Genomic DNA, 15041 nt, shown 5'->3' with positions numbered 1-15041 from the left:
CCATTCATATCCCTGTGGCTGAAATATTAGGTTGGAGCTGCTGGAAACCATATACCTATAATCAGCAGCCAACATATTGCACTTTGCATTGCTCAGCATCAAATTTTATCTGCTTCCAATATGCCCATTTCACCAGTCTGTCTGTATCTGTTGCTGCCTTCTCCCAGCTCATTAAACTTCCAAGATTTATGTCAACTGCGGATTGTGAAATTGTTCCCTATATGTTGAAGAAATTAATAAATATTTTAAAAAACAATGGTTTAATTACACACTCCTGAGAAGATGCCTTGTGTATTATCCTCCTGTCCTAAAAGCAATCTTTTGCTAATTCTCTGAGTTTTCTGTTACCTAACCAAATTTATCTCAATGCTCAAACGTCTCCCATCTACAGGCGATTATAGCCAGGGCCTCTGCTATTTCCTCCCTTAATTCCTTCTGCCATCTAGGGTATTTTCCATTTGGATCAGGGGATATGACTACATTATATAGCTAGAATTTCCAATAAATTCATTATTAATTTTTTGTCCATCCAGAATTTCAATTACAACTTAATCTAGAACATATCACATAGAACATTGCAGCAGTACAGGACCTTAAGCCCACGATGTATCCCCCAATTTTCTTTCATCCATGTACCTGTCAAAGAGTTTCTTAATTGCCCCTAATGTATCTGCCTCTACTACCACCCCTGCCAGAGCACTCCACATATCCACTACCCTCTTTGTAAAGAACATACCCCTGACATCACTCCTGTATTTTCCTCCAATCAGTAGAAAGTTATACTCCCTGGTAGTAGCCAGTTTCATCCTGGGCAAAACTCTCTGGCTATTCACTATATCTATGCCTCTTATCATGTTGTACACTTCTATCAAGTCAGATCTCTTCCTCCTTTGCTTCAAAGAGAAAAGCCGTTTAATCTGTCTTCATAAGGCATGCCCTCTAGACCAGGCAGCATCCTAGTAAATCTCCTCTGCACCCTCCCTAAGGTTTCCACATCCTTTCTATAAAGAGGAGACCAGAATTTAACACAATATTCTAACAGTGGTCCAACCAGGGATTTTATGCAGCTGTAACATTTACCTCATGCTTCTTAAACTCAATTCCCTGACTAATGAAGGTCAACACACCATATGCCTTTTTAACAACCCTATCAACTTGCATGGCAACTTTGAGCAATCTATGGACATGAACTCCAAGAACTATCTCTTCCTCCACACTGCTAAGAACCTTACTATTAACCATGCATTCTATAGCCATAGATCTATAGAAGTTTGTCAAAGTTTTAGATGTCATGCCAAATCTTTGCAAACTTCTAAGGAAGTAAAGGCACTGCTGTGCTTTTTCGTAATTGCACTTACGTGCTGGATCCAGGACAGATCCACTGAAATGAAAACACCAAGGAATATAAAGTTGCTCCCCATCTCCACCTCTGATCCCCTGTTGAGGACTGGCTCATGGTCCTCCAGTTTCTTCCACCTGAAGTCAATAATCAGGTTCCTTGTCTTGCTGACATTGAGTGAGAGTGGTTGTTATGGCACCACTCAGCCAAATTTTCAATCTCTCTCCTATATGGTGATTCTCCACCACCATAGCTGTCGAGTATTCTTCAGTGATTCAATTTCAATCCAGACTTGCTACTTCACTTGTGAGATGGCTTCTGGAGATCGTACCTCATCTCTTATATCTTACTTGGTCACTGGACCTGAATGCCACTGTTCTGACCCTCAGCAGATTGTGGATCTCATAGTACATCCAGGGGAAAACTCTGAATGATTTTGTAGTGACACTATTTTTATAAAGTCCATGACAACTGTGGTGTGTTTATTCAGATCCTTTGATGAGTCATTGGACTTGGCCCAGTCCACTGACTTGAAGCAGCCCCGGAGCTGCTCTTCTGTCTCCCATGACCACTTCTTTGTTGTGCATATCTGTTTTAGCTTCTGCCAGTATGTAGGTAGAAGGACAGCCAAGTTTTCCCAAAAAAACGTCTAGTTATGCAATGGTAGACATTGCTCATTGTAGTATAGCAGTGGTTGAGTGTCTTGGGACTTTTGGAGCTGCACGTTATACGTTGATGATACTTGGGCAGAGATTTCTTCAAGCAAGCCTGATTTATTTAAAATGCATTGGGGTGGGCTGTTTCTTGCTTGGTGATGACGGCATTCAATATCTTGATTGCCTAATTAATGATGCTTTTGGCAGTTTATAAACTGCAATCAGGATCATGGAGGAGAACTTTCTTGGTAAGTAGAATGGTTGGTACTTTATCATTAGATGTTTAATGATTCCCCCAGGTTGGGGGAACAAGTGTACGACAAAACCGCCACATTCGAGCACTACAAAGAGTTTATCAGGATACACAGACCCCATCTTTAGCCTTCTCCAAATTAGCAGTTTGGTCCATACTATGAAGAAACCTCTGGTTCTTACCAACGTATCCAATGTGCCCAGAGTGAGCCATGTCTCCATGAAACACAGAACACAACAATTCCTCATTTCCCTCCAATACAGCAATCCACAGTATCCACAAAGCCACCAAACTTTGGGTTATCTGCAAACCACCCTTCCATTTCCCCATCCAAGTCATTTATAAAATCTCTACAAAAATCCCAGAACAGACCCTGCAGAATATCACTGACCTCCAGGCAGAATATGATCTATCTACTACCACCCTCTGTCTTCTGCAAGCAAGCCAATTCTGATTCCACATGTCCAGATTTCCATGGATCCCATGCCTCCTGACTTTCTGAATGAGCCTAAATCCATAAACACCAATTCACTACTCTCCCTTCATCACATTGCCTTGTCACCTCCTCAAAAAAACTCAATTAGGCTTGTGAAGCATGACCTGCAAAGCCATGCTAACTATATCTAATAAGATTATACCTTTCCAAATGTAAATCCAGTCCCTAAGAATCTTCTCTATTAGTTTGTCTATGACTGATATAAGACCAGTGGTCTATATTTCCTAGTGTTATGCCTTTCTTGAAAGATTGAACAACATTTGCCATCCTCCAATCCTCTGGTGCTGCTCCTGTGTCTAACGGAGTATGCAAAGATCATTGCTAACACCCAGAAATCACTTCCTTCACTTATATCCCTTCTACCCCCATGAACTCAGCTATCCTCATCTTTCTCAGAAGCTCCAAGATTGCGTCTTTCTTAATCTCTTCAGATCCTCTGAGTCCTTGGACTTGGCCCAGTTCATCAACTTAAAGCAATTCTGGAGATGCTCCTCTGCTGCACGCGACCACTTCTTTGTTGTCCATATCTCTGAAGCCTTGCATTTTAGCCTCTGCCTCTATGTAGGTAAGAGGACAACCAAGTGATCAGACTTCCTGAAAAGCGGTCTAGTCATGGAACGGTAGACATACAAAGCCAAAAGAGCCCTCTCCCTGGTGAACAAAGAGTTCATTAAAGATCTCCCCTATCTCCTTCACCTCCAGGCACAGTTTCCCCCTTTATTTTATTTTAATTTATTTACAGATACAGCACAGTAACAGGCCCTTCTGGCCGAACAATCTCACGCTGCCCAGTTACACTTGTGTGACCAATTACACCTGTGTGACCAATTAACCTACTAACCTGGTTGCTGTCTTTGCAATGTGAGAGGAAACTGAAGCACCCAAAGGAAACTCATACAGTCACTAGGACAGCATATTGTACAAACTCCATACAGACAGAGGCAGGAATTGAACACCGGTGTTGTGCTAGCCACTATGCTGCCGTGCTGCCCCCATTATCCTAGAATGCTCCTACCCTCATTCTAGTCATCCTTCTGTTCCTCATGTATTTGCAGAATGCCTTGGGGTTTTCCTTAATCATACTCACCAAGGCCTTCTCATGTCCCTTTTTAAGCTTCTTCCTGGCTACCTTATAACTCTTAAGAGCACTGTCTGATTTTCACTTTCTAAACCTTAAGTATGCCTTCATTTTCCTTTTGACTAAATGTTCCACTTCTCTTGTCAACCGTTGTCTCAGTGGGACAGACCTATGCAGAACCCATTGCCAGTGGTCCCTGAACAACCTTCACATTTTTGCTGTGAACAACAGTTTCTAATTTATGTTCCCATGTTCTTTCCTAATGCCATTATAATTAGCCGACCCCAGTTAAATACTTTCCTGTATTGTCTGTTCCTATCCTTAACTATGGCTGTCCTAAAGACCTAGGGGTTATGGTTACTGTCTTCAAAATGCCCTCCCATCAACCTGACCAGGTTTATTACCTAGTACTAGATCCAGTATGCCCCCTCCTCTAGTTTGCCTGTCCACGTAATGTGTCAGGGGTCCTTTATGGACACTCTTAATAAATTCTACCCCATATAAACCTTTTGAAGTAGGGAAGTGCCAATCAATATAGGAGGTGTAAATACCTTCATGTTACTCCTGTCTCTCAACACTTAAATGTTCCAGTTCCATTTCTCTAATGTGGTCTTTAAGGAGCTTCACACATAAAAGTTGCTGGTGAACGCAGCAGGCCAGGCAGCATCTCTAGGAAGAGGTACCGTTGACGTACTACTTTAAGGAGCTTGCTGTTTTACTTTCTATCTTTTTGCTCAGTTAGGGATGTGTCCTTAATGTCTCTCCTCTCTTTCATGGAGATACCATAACTGAAATATCTTGACATTAATTGTTCAATTACCTGCCAGGCTTTAATTCCAGTTTACACACTAGACCTCATCTCATTGAAATTGGCAATCCTCCAACTGATAGTAACACACATCAAAGTTGCTGGTGAACGCAGCAGGCCAGGCAGCATCTCTAGGAAGAGGTACAGTCGACGTTTCAGGCCGAGACCCTTCATCAGGACTAACTGAAGGAAGAGTGAGTAAGGGATTTGAAAGTTGGAGGGGGAGGGGGAGATCCAAAATGATAGGAGAAGACAAGAAGACAAGAGGGGGAAGGATGGAGCCAAGAGCTGGACAAGTGAATGGCAAAGGGGATACGAGAGGATCATGTGACAGGAGGTCCAGGAAGAAAGACAAGGGGGGGGGGACCCAGAGAATGGGCAAGGGGTATATTCAGAGGGACAGAGGGAGAAAGAGGAGAGTGAGAGAAAGAATGTGTGTATAAAAATAAATAACAGATGGGGTACGAGGGGGAGGTGGGGCATTAGCGGAAGTTAGAGAAGTCGATGTTCATGCCCTCAGGTTGGAGGCTACCCAGATGGAATATAAGGTGTTGTTCCTCCAACCTGAGTGTGGCTTCATCTTTATAGTAGAGGAGGCCGTGGATAGACATGTCAGAATGGGAATGGGATGTGGAATTAAAATGTGTGGCCACTGGGAGATCCTGCTTTCTCTGGCGGACAGAGTGTAGGTGTTCAGCAAAGCGGTCTCCCAGTCTGCATTGGGTCTCGCCAATATATAAAAGGCCACATCGGGAGCACCGGACGCAGTATATCACCCCAGCCGACTCACAGGTGAAGTGTCGCCTCACCTGGAAGGACTGTCTGGGGCCCTGAATGGTGGTAAGGGAGGAAGTGTAAGGTCATGTGTAGCACTTGTTCCGCTTACACGGATAAGTGCCAGGAGGGAGATCAGTGGGGAGGGATGGGGGGGACGAATGGACAAGGGAGTCGCATAGGGAGCAATCCCTGTGGAAAGCAGAGAGAGTGGGGGAGGGAAAGATGTGCTTAGTAGTGGGATCCCGTTGGAGGTGGTGGAAGTTACGGAGAATAATATGTTGGACCCGGAGGCTGGTGGGGTGGTAGGTGAGGACCAGGGGAACCCTATTCCTAGTGGGGTGGCGGGAAGATAGAGTGAGAGCAGATGTACGTGAAATGGGGGGGATGCGTTTAAGAGCAGAGTTGATAGTGGAGGAAGAGAAGCCCCTTTCTTTAAAAAAGGAGGACATCGCCCTCGTCCTAGAATGAAAAGCCTCATCCTGAGAGCAGATGCGGCGGAGACGGAAGAATTGCGAGAAGGGGATGGTGTTTTTGCAAGAGACAGGGTGCGAAGGGGAATAGTCCAGATAGCTGTGAGAGTCAGTAGGCTTATAGTAGACATCAGTGGATAAGCTGTCTCCAGAGACAGAGACAGAAAGATCTAGAAAGGGGAGGGAGGTGTCGGAAATGGACCAGGTAAACATGAGGGCAGGGTGAAAGTTGGAGGCAAAGTTAATAAAGTCAACGAGCTCTGCATGCGTGCAGGAAGCAGCGCCAATGCAATTGTCGATGTAGTGAAGGAGAAGTGGGGGACAGATACCAGAATAGGCACGGAACATAGATTGTTCCACAAACCCAACAAAAAGGCAGGCATAGCTAGGACCCATACAGGTGCCCTTTACACCTTTAGTTTGGAGGAAGTGGGAGGAGCCAAAGGAGAGACTATTAAGAGTAAGGACTAGACGGAGCAGAGTGGTGGTAGAGGGGAACTGATTAGGTCTGGAATCCAAAAAGAAGCTTTGAGACCTTCCTGATGGGGGATGGAAGTATACAGGGACTGGACATCCATGGTGAAAATAAAGCGGTGGGGGCCAGGGAACTTAAAATCATCGAAAAGTTTAAGAGCGTGAGAAGTGTCATGAACATAGGTAGGAAGGCATTGAACAAGGGGGGATAAAACCGTGTCGAGGTATGCAGAAACGAGTTCGGTGGGGCAGGAGCAAGCTGAGACAATAGGTCGGCCAGGACAGGCAGGTTTGTGGATCTTGGGTAGGAGGTAGAAACGGGAAGTGCGAGGTGTGGGAACTATAAGGTTGGTAGCAGTGGATGGGAGATCCCCTGAGCGGATAAATTCAGTGATGGTGTGGGAGACAATGGCCTGGTGCTCCTTAGTGGGGTCACGATCAAGAGGTAAATAAGAGGAGGTATCCGCGAGTTGTCGCTGTGCCTCGGCAAGGTAGAGGTCAGTACGCCAGACTACAACTGATAGTTATTATTTTAGTTTTTTTACCTATACTACTTTCCATAACTGTTCTTCATGAAATAATATTATGACCTCTATGACCAATGCCTACTTAAATCTGTTCCATCTGACTGGACTGTTTTCGCAGAGCTATCCAGTAATGCCATTTTGTTTGTTGGGCCAGAACTCCTCAGTCTCTTTGAACTTGTGTTATTCCTATTCCAGTTTATAGTTGTTCGGTTGAAATCCCCCATGTATCTCTTCTACGGCTTTAATTTATCTGTAAAAAATGTTTCACAATATCCTTTCCATTTGTTGTAGCCCTTGGAATAATCTCAGTAGTTTGGAAGTTTGGGTGATTGCTGTGTAGCCTGGTTGGTAGTTTTCTATTGGATATCCGAAAAGCTTCATCCAAAGGTACCTCAAGATCAAAAACCCAAATATACAGACACAAACAATGAATAAACGAATTGTATAGCCGTACATAAAGAATGCCTTGGAAGTGACAGCAAAACTGCTTCAGCAACACAGTATCACAGTTGCTCACAAACCAACTGCAACTTTCAGGAGGAACCTATCAAAACTCAAAGTGCAACAAAATGTTTCTGATAGGACAAATGTTATCTACAAAATCCAGTGTAGTGACTGTGACAAGTACTACGTTGGTCAAGCAGGAAGAAAACTATCAACCAGGCGATATGAGCATCAGTGAGCAAGCAGAAAGCATGATCCACTCTTGCTAGTATCAGCACATGAAGATGAAGGAGAACACCATTTCAACTGCACGGCAGCCAGAATCTTGACTCAAGCAAGAACACAAAAAGAACAAAAATTTCTCAAAGTATGGTTCTCTACAGAAGTATCCATCAACAAACACATTGACATAGATCCAGTGTATGAACCCTTATGGAGAAAAGAGAAACAATGATGTCAGCAAGCAATGAATCGCTAGTAATCTTGGGATCCGGACAGCGAAGCAAACACTTCCAATGAACCTCCCTCGAAGCTAGCCCATCAGAATCTTCTACTGCTAAACTGTTCAAAGTGTTTTGAACCAGCCAATTGGATCACAACATCTAATCAATATCCATTTGGATCGTGGAGGAGTATTTAAGCCAGCATTCTGAGGAGACAGCACCCTCAACTGCGCACTGATGATGGCTTCTCAATTTAAGCCAAAACATCCGCAGACATTTACCAAGCTTGGCAATCAACCAAATTTCTAAATAGCCACCCTGAGCTACCAATATTCCGCAATAGTCCCAGCGGTGCCTTGGATATTTCTTAAAACACTCTATCCAGGACGTTCTCTCTCTTCCCTGTTCTTCTCAAAAATCTTGCATCCTGATGTGTTTAGAAAAGAAGAACCAAGTGATGTCAAAGCCAATAAATTTTTCAATCAACTCTGTCAAGATAAATTATGTTGCTGTTGGTTTATGGGATCTTGCTTTGTTCATTTAGTTGCTTTGTTTGCCAGCTTTATTGAATGAAGTAATTGCAGATGTTCTGAGCATGGTAGAGGCAAGTTCCTTCCTTTTCTTTCTCTGTCTCAGTGATTCAATGTGCTTCTCCTCACCCATCCCCACTGCCTATTATCCTTTGATAACAGAATTATCAAATCTATGAATCTCTGTTAGTATTCATTTTTGTTTTTACATTTGTGGGCCTATCCACCATCCTGTCTGTGTATATCGTCATGTCTTGCTGAGTAGTTGTATATATAGATTCGTGTATGCGTGTATTATGTGTCTTTGTGAATCTCTGTTATGCCTGTATAAGTGTCCATTTCACTGGTGAGGTATGCCCCCTGCAGATGGAGCTCCATGTATCTATTGGGAGAAGGATTGTCTCACATTCTGGAGGGATAGTGCACAAGAAACTCAGAAGAACTGTTTTTTCTGCTCAATAATCATTCTTTCACCTGTATTTTGACAGTTTGTTCTTGCAATGGGAAATTACCTCAATAATGGACAGCCTAAAAGTCCCAAAACCACAGGATTTAAAATTAACTTCCTGACAGAGGTGAGTGACCTGACTAAGCAGGAGCTGGGTGCAAATGTAATCAGGTGATGAGTTAGTGGCAGTGTGCTTGAGCGAGAGGAAAAAAGAAAGAAATAAATAATTATGTTGGTGATCCTGGCAAATATGGGGTGAGAAGAGCAATTAATGCAAACACAAGGAAATCTGCAGATGCTGGAACTTAAAGCAACACACATAAAAGTTGCTGGTGAACGAGAGTCTTCTATCATTTCAGATCTCCCCCTCCGCCTTCCACTTTCAAATCTCTTACTAGCTCTTCCTTCAGTTAGTCCTGACAAAGGGTCTCGGCCTGAAACGTCGACTGTACCTCTTCCTAGAGATGCTGCCTGGCCTGCTGCATTCACCAGCAACTTTTATGTGTGTTGCAGAGCAATTAATGGTTGCTGTAGATAATGGTTAATTATGGTGTGGTGTTGGGGGGTATGGGGTAGAGAGAGGGTTGCAGGGATGATATCATGAAATGAAGTGAAGGGTTGTTAATGCTAGGACTCATTGGGAGAGAGGAGGGGATGTGTAACATGTATGTTTCTGTTAGGGCAGTGGAGAGAACTGGTTCATTTACATTTTATATAATGTGTTTGAAGCTTTCTCATGTTTCTCTCCCAGCTTGACACCACAAAGACTGTGGATGGGAAATCCACATTTTTACACATTCTTGCCAAATCACTGGGTCAGCACTTCCCCGAGCTGCTGGATTTTGCCAAGGAGATTCCAACAGTGGCACTTGCTGCAAAAGGTCAGCTATTAAGCAGTAATTAGACTCTGCCTGAGAAGAATAATTGATGTGTTCAGATTATGCCATAATCTAAACATGCAAAGCTTTCACTTTGGCCAGAATCTTTGTGATAAACCTTTCTGACCCTCCACCATTTGTACGATGATGCTAAGGTTTCCGGGTGCTCACGCTCTTGTGTGGGTGAGAAGTGAAAATGTCATCAGAAAGTCATAGAGCTATACAGCATAGAAACAGGGTCTTCGGTCCGACTTGTCCATGTTGTCTCAGCTGCTCTTCTGCGGTATTTGGTCCGTAACCCTCTAAACCTTTTCTACCCATGAACCTGTGCAAATTAGTCTGTTGTAAACCTTTACCCTCTTAACCTAAACCCATGCTTTCTAGTCTTAGACTCACTCTATCCTGGGAAAAAGACCAGCCATTCTTATCCATGTGCCTCATTATTTTGTAAACCTCTAAGTAACCCATTAGCCTCCAGGGAAACAGTCCCAGCCTATCTATTCGCTTCTTACCTCCAACTTTCTATTCCCTCCAACTTTAGTTGCAGCATCATCTTTGAGAGGCTTTTCTGTACCTTCTTGGCTTCCTATAGGATAGCAAACAGAGCTGCCCACAGTTCCACCCATGTGACATTCAATGTTAACAAGGCTTCTCAGTGTTTATACTCAATGGCTCATCCAGTGAAGAGGCCATAGGTTAAGGGTGAAGGATCAAATGTTTAAGGAGAATATGAGGGGGAATTTCTTCACTCAGAAGGTGGTGAGAGTGTGGAACGAGCTGCCAGCAGAAGTGATGGATGCAGTTTTGATTTGAACATTTAAGAGGAATTTGGATAGGTACATGGATGGAAGAGTTATGGAGGGCTATGGCCCGGGTGCAGGTCGATGGAAATAGGCAACATAATAGTTCAGCACAGACTAGATGGGCTGAAGGGCCCCTTTCTGTGCTTTGATGTTCTGTAACTCTATGTACTTGGTACAATATGCCTCTCTGTCTCGCTGCAATACAACACTATCCAGTGACCTGCCATTTATTATGTACATTGTGCCCTGCTTTAACTTACAAAATGCATTACTTTGCACCCATCTGAGTTAAATTCCATCTGCTATTCCCTCACCCATTTTCCCAGTTGATCTAGATTATTTTGTCACCTTAGGCAATCTTCTTCACTATCCATCATGCCACCAATTTTGATATCATCTGCAGACTTAATAACCATGCCACCCTGCAGCATCCTTGTAATCTTTCTCTGTACTCTTACTGATATCATTTCTGTAGGTAGGTGACTGGACCGGCACACAATGCTCCAAATAAGGCATCACCAGTACAACTTCAATATAACATTTCAACTCCCATACTTACTATTTATGAAGTCAAAGGTGCCAGAACATTTCTTTACAATTCTATCTGCCTGTGACACCACTTTCAAGGAAATATGAATCTGTATTCACAGATCCCTCTATTCAATAGCATTCCTCAGTGCCCTACCGATCACTGTGTAAGACCTATCCTGGCTTGTCCTCCCAAAGTGCAACACCTCACAGTGGTCTGCAGTAAATTCAATCTGCCATTTTTCAGCTCATTTTGTCAACTGATGCAGATCCCCCTGCAAGCCATGATAGCCCTTCTCGCTGTCCACTATGTCCCCAATCTTGGTATCATCCACAGATTTTCTGATCCAGTGTACAACATTTTCATCCAGATCGTTGATGTACAGTACATAATAAATAACAACAGATTCAGCACCGATTCTTATGGCAATCCACTAGTCGCAAACCTTCATTCAGAATTGCAACCATCTACCATCACTCTTTGGCTTCTCCTGCAAAGCCAATGACATATCCAATTTACTACCTCACCTTGAAAGCCAAGCCACTGAGCCCTCTTGACCAACCTCCCAAGTGCTATCAAAAGCTTGCCAAAGTCCACGTAGAAACATCCAACTGCCTTGCTTTCAACTTTCTTGGTAACCTCCTCGAAATATTTAATAGGATTGCTTAGACATGCACTGCCACGCACAAAGCCATGTTGACAAACCTAATGTGCTCCTGTTTATGCAAATACTTATATATACCTTTCAATAACTTACCCACTACTGACGTCAGACTCATTGGCCTTTAATTTCCCATCTTATGCTTTACACCCTTTCTTAAACAAGGATAAAACATTAGCTATCCTCCCATCCTCCGGCACCTCACCCATGGCTAAGGCATTTTAAATACCTTTGCTAGGGCCCCTACAATTTCTGCACTAGCCTCCCCTAGAGTCTGAGTTTTGTAAAAAAGAATGGGGAAAGATTGTAGTGCCGAAATGTGCAAAGCTGATAGAGACCTAGCCACACAGATTCAAGGCTGCACTTGCTGTCAAAGGTGCATCTACTAAATACTGACTTGAAGATCGTGAATACTTATGCAAACAATTATTTTGTTTTTTATACTTGTAAATAATTTAGATCACTTTGTAGAGAACCATTTTCAATTTGACACAAAAGTCTTTTTCTGTTACTCAGTGTCACAAAAAGCCAAATTAAATCCACTGTGATTCAATGGTGTAAAACAATAAAACATGAAAAGGGGGTGAATACTTTTTTATCGGCACCGTGTGTATGTGTGTGTGTATATATATATATATAGACACACACACACACACACACACACACACAATATCACTATATTCAACAACAACAACACATAAAATGCTGGAAGAACTATGAAAAAAGCATAGTCGACGTTTCAGGCCGAAACTTCGGCAGGACTGGAGAAACCAGGCTGAGGAGTAGATTTGAAAGGTGTGGAGAGGAGAGAGAGAAACACCAGGTGATAGGTGAAACCTGGAGGGGGAGGAATGAAGCCAAGTGCTAGGAAGTTGATTGGTGAAAGAGACAGAAGGCCATGGAAGAAAGAAAAAGGTGGGGGGGGGGTGGTGGAGGAGCACCAGAGGAAGGTGTTGGTCAAATAAGGAGATAACATGAGAGAAGGAAAAGGGAATGGGAAATGGTGAAGTGTGGAGGGGGCATTACCAGAAGTTTGAGAAATCGATGTTCATGCCATCAGGCTGGAGGCTACCCAAACGGAATGTAAGGTGGTGTTCCTCCAACCTAAGTGTGGCCTCATCACAACAATGGAGGAGGTCATGGATGGACATATTGGAATGGGAATAGGAAGTGGAATTAAAATGGGCGGCCACCGGGAGATCCTGCTTGCTCTGGCGGATGGAGTGTAGATGCTCGACAAAGCGGTCTCCCAATCTACGTCGGGTGTCACCGATATACAGGAGGCCACACCAGGAGCATCAAACACAGTAAATGACTCCAACAGACTCACAGGTGAAGTGTCGCCTCACCTGAAAGGACTGTTTGGGGCTCTGAATGGTAGTGAGGGAGGAGGTGTAGGGGCAGATGTAGCACTTGTTCTGCTTTCAAGGATAAGTGCCATGAGGGAGATCAGTGGGGAGGGATGAATGGATAAGGGAGTTGCATAGGGAGTGATCCCTAGGCGAAAGTGGGGAGGAGCGAAAGATATGTTTTGTGGTGGGATCTAGTTGGAGGTGGCGGAAGTTTCGGAGAATTATGTGCTGGACACGGAGGCTGGTGGGGTGGTAGGTAAGGACAAGAGGAACCCTATCCCTGATAAGGTGGTGGGAGGATGGGGTAAGAGCAGATGTACGTGAAATGGAAGAAATGTGTTTGAGGTCAGTGTTGACGGTGGGGAAAGGAAAGCCCCTTTCTTTGAAAAAGGAGGACATCTCTTTTGTTCTAGAATGAAAAGCCTCATCCTGAGAGCAGATGTGGTGGAGAAGGAGGAATTGAGAGAAGGGGATGACGTTTTTACAAGTGGCAAGGTGGGGCAAGGTATAGTCCAGGTAGCTGTGAGAGTCTGTTAGTTAATAATAGACATCGGTGGATAAGCTGCCTCCAGCAATAGAGACAGTGAGATCAAGAAAGGGAAGGGGAGTGTCCAAAATGGACCAGGTGAATTTGAGGGCAGGGTGGAAGTTGTATGCAAGGGGAATGAAATCGATGAGTTCAGCATGGGTGCAGGAAGCAGCACCAATGCAATCGTCAATGTAGTGTAGGAGAAGTGTGGGACGGTTACCATACTCATCTTCTTGCAGGCATTTGCAGTAAATACAATGAACACAATAGAATCAATGAAAGACTGCCCACAATAGGACAGATAACAGCCAATATGCAAAAGCAACAAACTTTGCAAATACAAAAGAGAAAATAAATTAAAAGATAAATAAGCAATAAATATCGAGAACATGAGATGAAGCACCCTAGAGAGTGAGTCTGTAGGTTGTGAGAACAGTTCAATGATGGGAGCAAATGTAGTTAACCGTGCTGGTTCAAGAGCTTGATGGTTGTAGGGTAATAACTGTTCCTGAACCTGGTGTTGTGGGTTATGATGATCCTGTACCTTTTTCCTGATTATAGCAGCGAGAAGAGAGCTTGGCGTGGATGGTGGGGGTAGATAGATGCTGTTTTCCTGTGACAGCACTTCGTATAGATGTGCTTAATGGTGAGGAGGGCTTTACCTGTAAAGGGCTGGGCTCTATCTAGTACTTTAAACACCGGAACAACATTGGCTATCCTCCAATACCCTGGTACCTCTCCTGTCGCTAAGGATATTTTAAATATCTCTGCTAGGGCCCCGGTAATTTCTGTGCTTGCCTCCCGTAGGTTCTGAGAGAACACCTTGTCAGGCCCTGGGGATTTATCCTTCCTGATTTGCTTTAGGATAGCAAACACCTCCTCCTCTGTAATCTGTACAGGCTCCATGAAACTGATACCGCTTTGCTTTACTTCTATAAACTCTGTATTCATCTCCCGAGTAAATACAGTTGCAAAGAACATATTTAAGACCACCCCTAACTGTTTTGGCTCCGCACATGGATTACCATTCTGGTCTTCAAGAGGACCAGTTTTGTTCCTAGCAATCCTTTTGCTCTTAACATACCTGTAGAATCCTTTAGGATTCTGCTTCACCTTGTCTGCTAGAGCAACTTCGTGCCTTCTTTTAATCTTCCTGATTTCTTTCTTAAGTGTTTTCTTGCATGTCTTATAATTCATAAGCTCCTCATTTGTTCCTACTTGCCTATACCTGCTGAGAACTCCTTTGTTTCTCTTAACCAGGGCCTCAATATCTCTTGAAAACCAAGGTCTTTACCTTTTATTCTGACAGGTACATACAAACTTTGAACTCTCAAAATTTTGTTTTTAAAGGCCTCCCACTTTCTAAGTACACCTTTACCAGAAGTCAGCCAGTCCTAATCCATTCTTGCCAGGTCATTTCTGATACCATTAGAATTGGCCTTTCTCCAATTTCAAATCTCAACCCATGGACCAGACCTATCTCTTTATCTCTTTGTATATTTACTTTAAAACTAATGGCATTGTGGTTACTGGATATATATATATA

At 43.4% G+C, this 15041-nt stretch overlaps 1 protein-coding gene across 1 annotated transcript in view; it reads left to right on the top strand.

Moving 5' to 3' along the window:
• Positions 1-15041, top strand: part of LOC134351294 (delphilin-like) — a 431912-nt gene that overhangs the window by 394628 nt on the left and 22243 nt on the right. Inside the window, exons 19-20 of the mRNA XM_063057357.1 lie at positions 8784-8870; positions 9495-9624. Coding sequence (XP_062913427.1) covers positions 8784-8870; positions 9495-9624 — 217 coding nt within the window. The remainder of the gene's footprint in view (positions 1-8783; positions 8871-9494; positions 9625-15041) is intronic.

Source organism: Mobula hypostoma, chromosome 9 (assembly GCF_963921235.1).
Source record: "Mobula hypostoma chromosome 9, sMobHyp1.1, whole genome shotgun sequence".
In the NCBI taxonomy this organism is placed as follows: domain Eukaryota; kingdom Metazoa; phylum Chordata; class Chondrichthyes; order Myliobatiformes; family Myliobatidae; genus Mobula; species Mobula hypostoma.
Note: the sequence above shows the minus strand (reverse complement) of the source record. Positions and strands in the feature narration are given on the sequence as shown.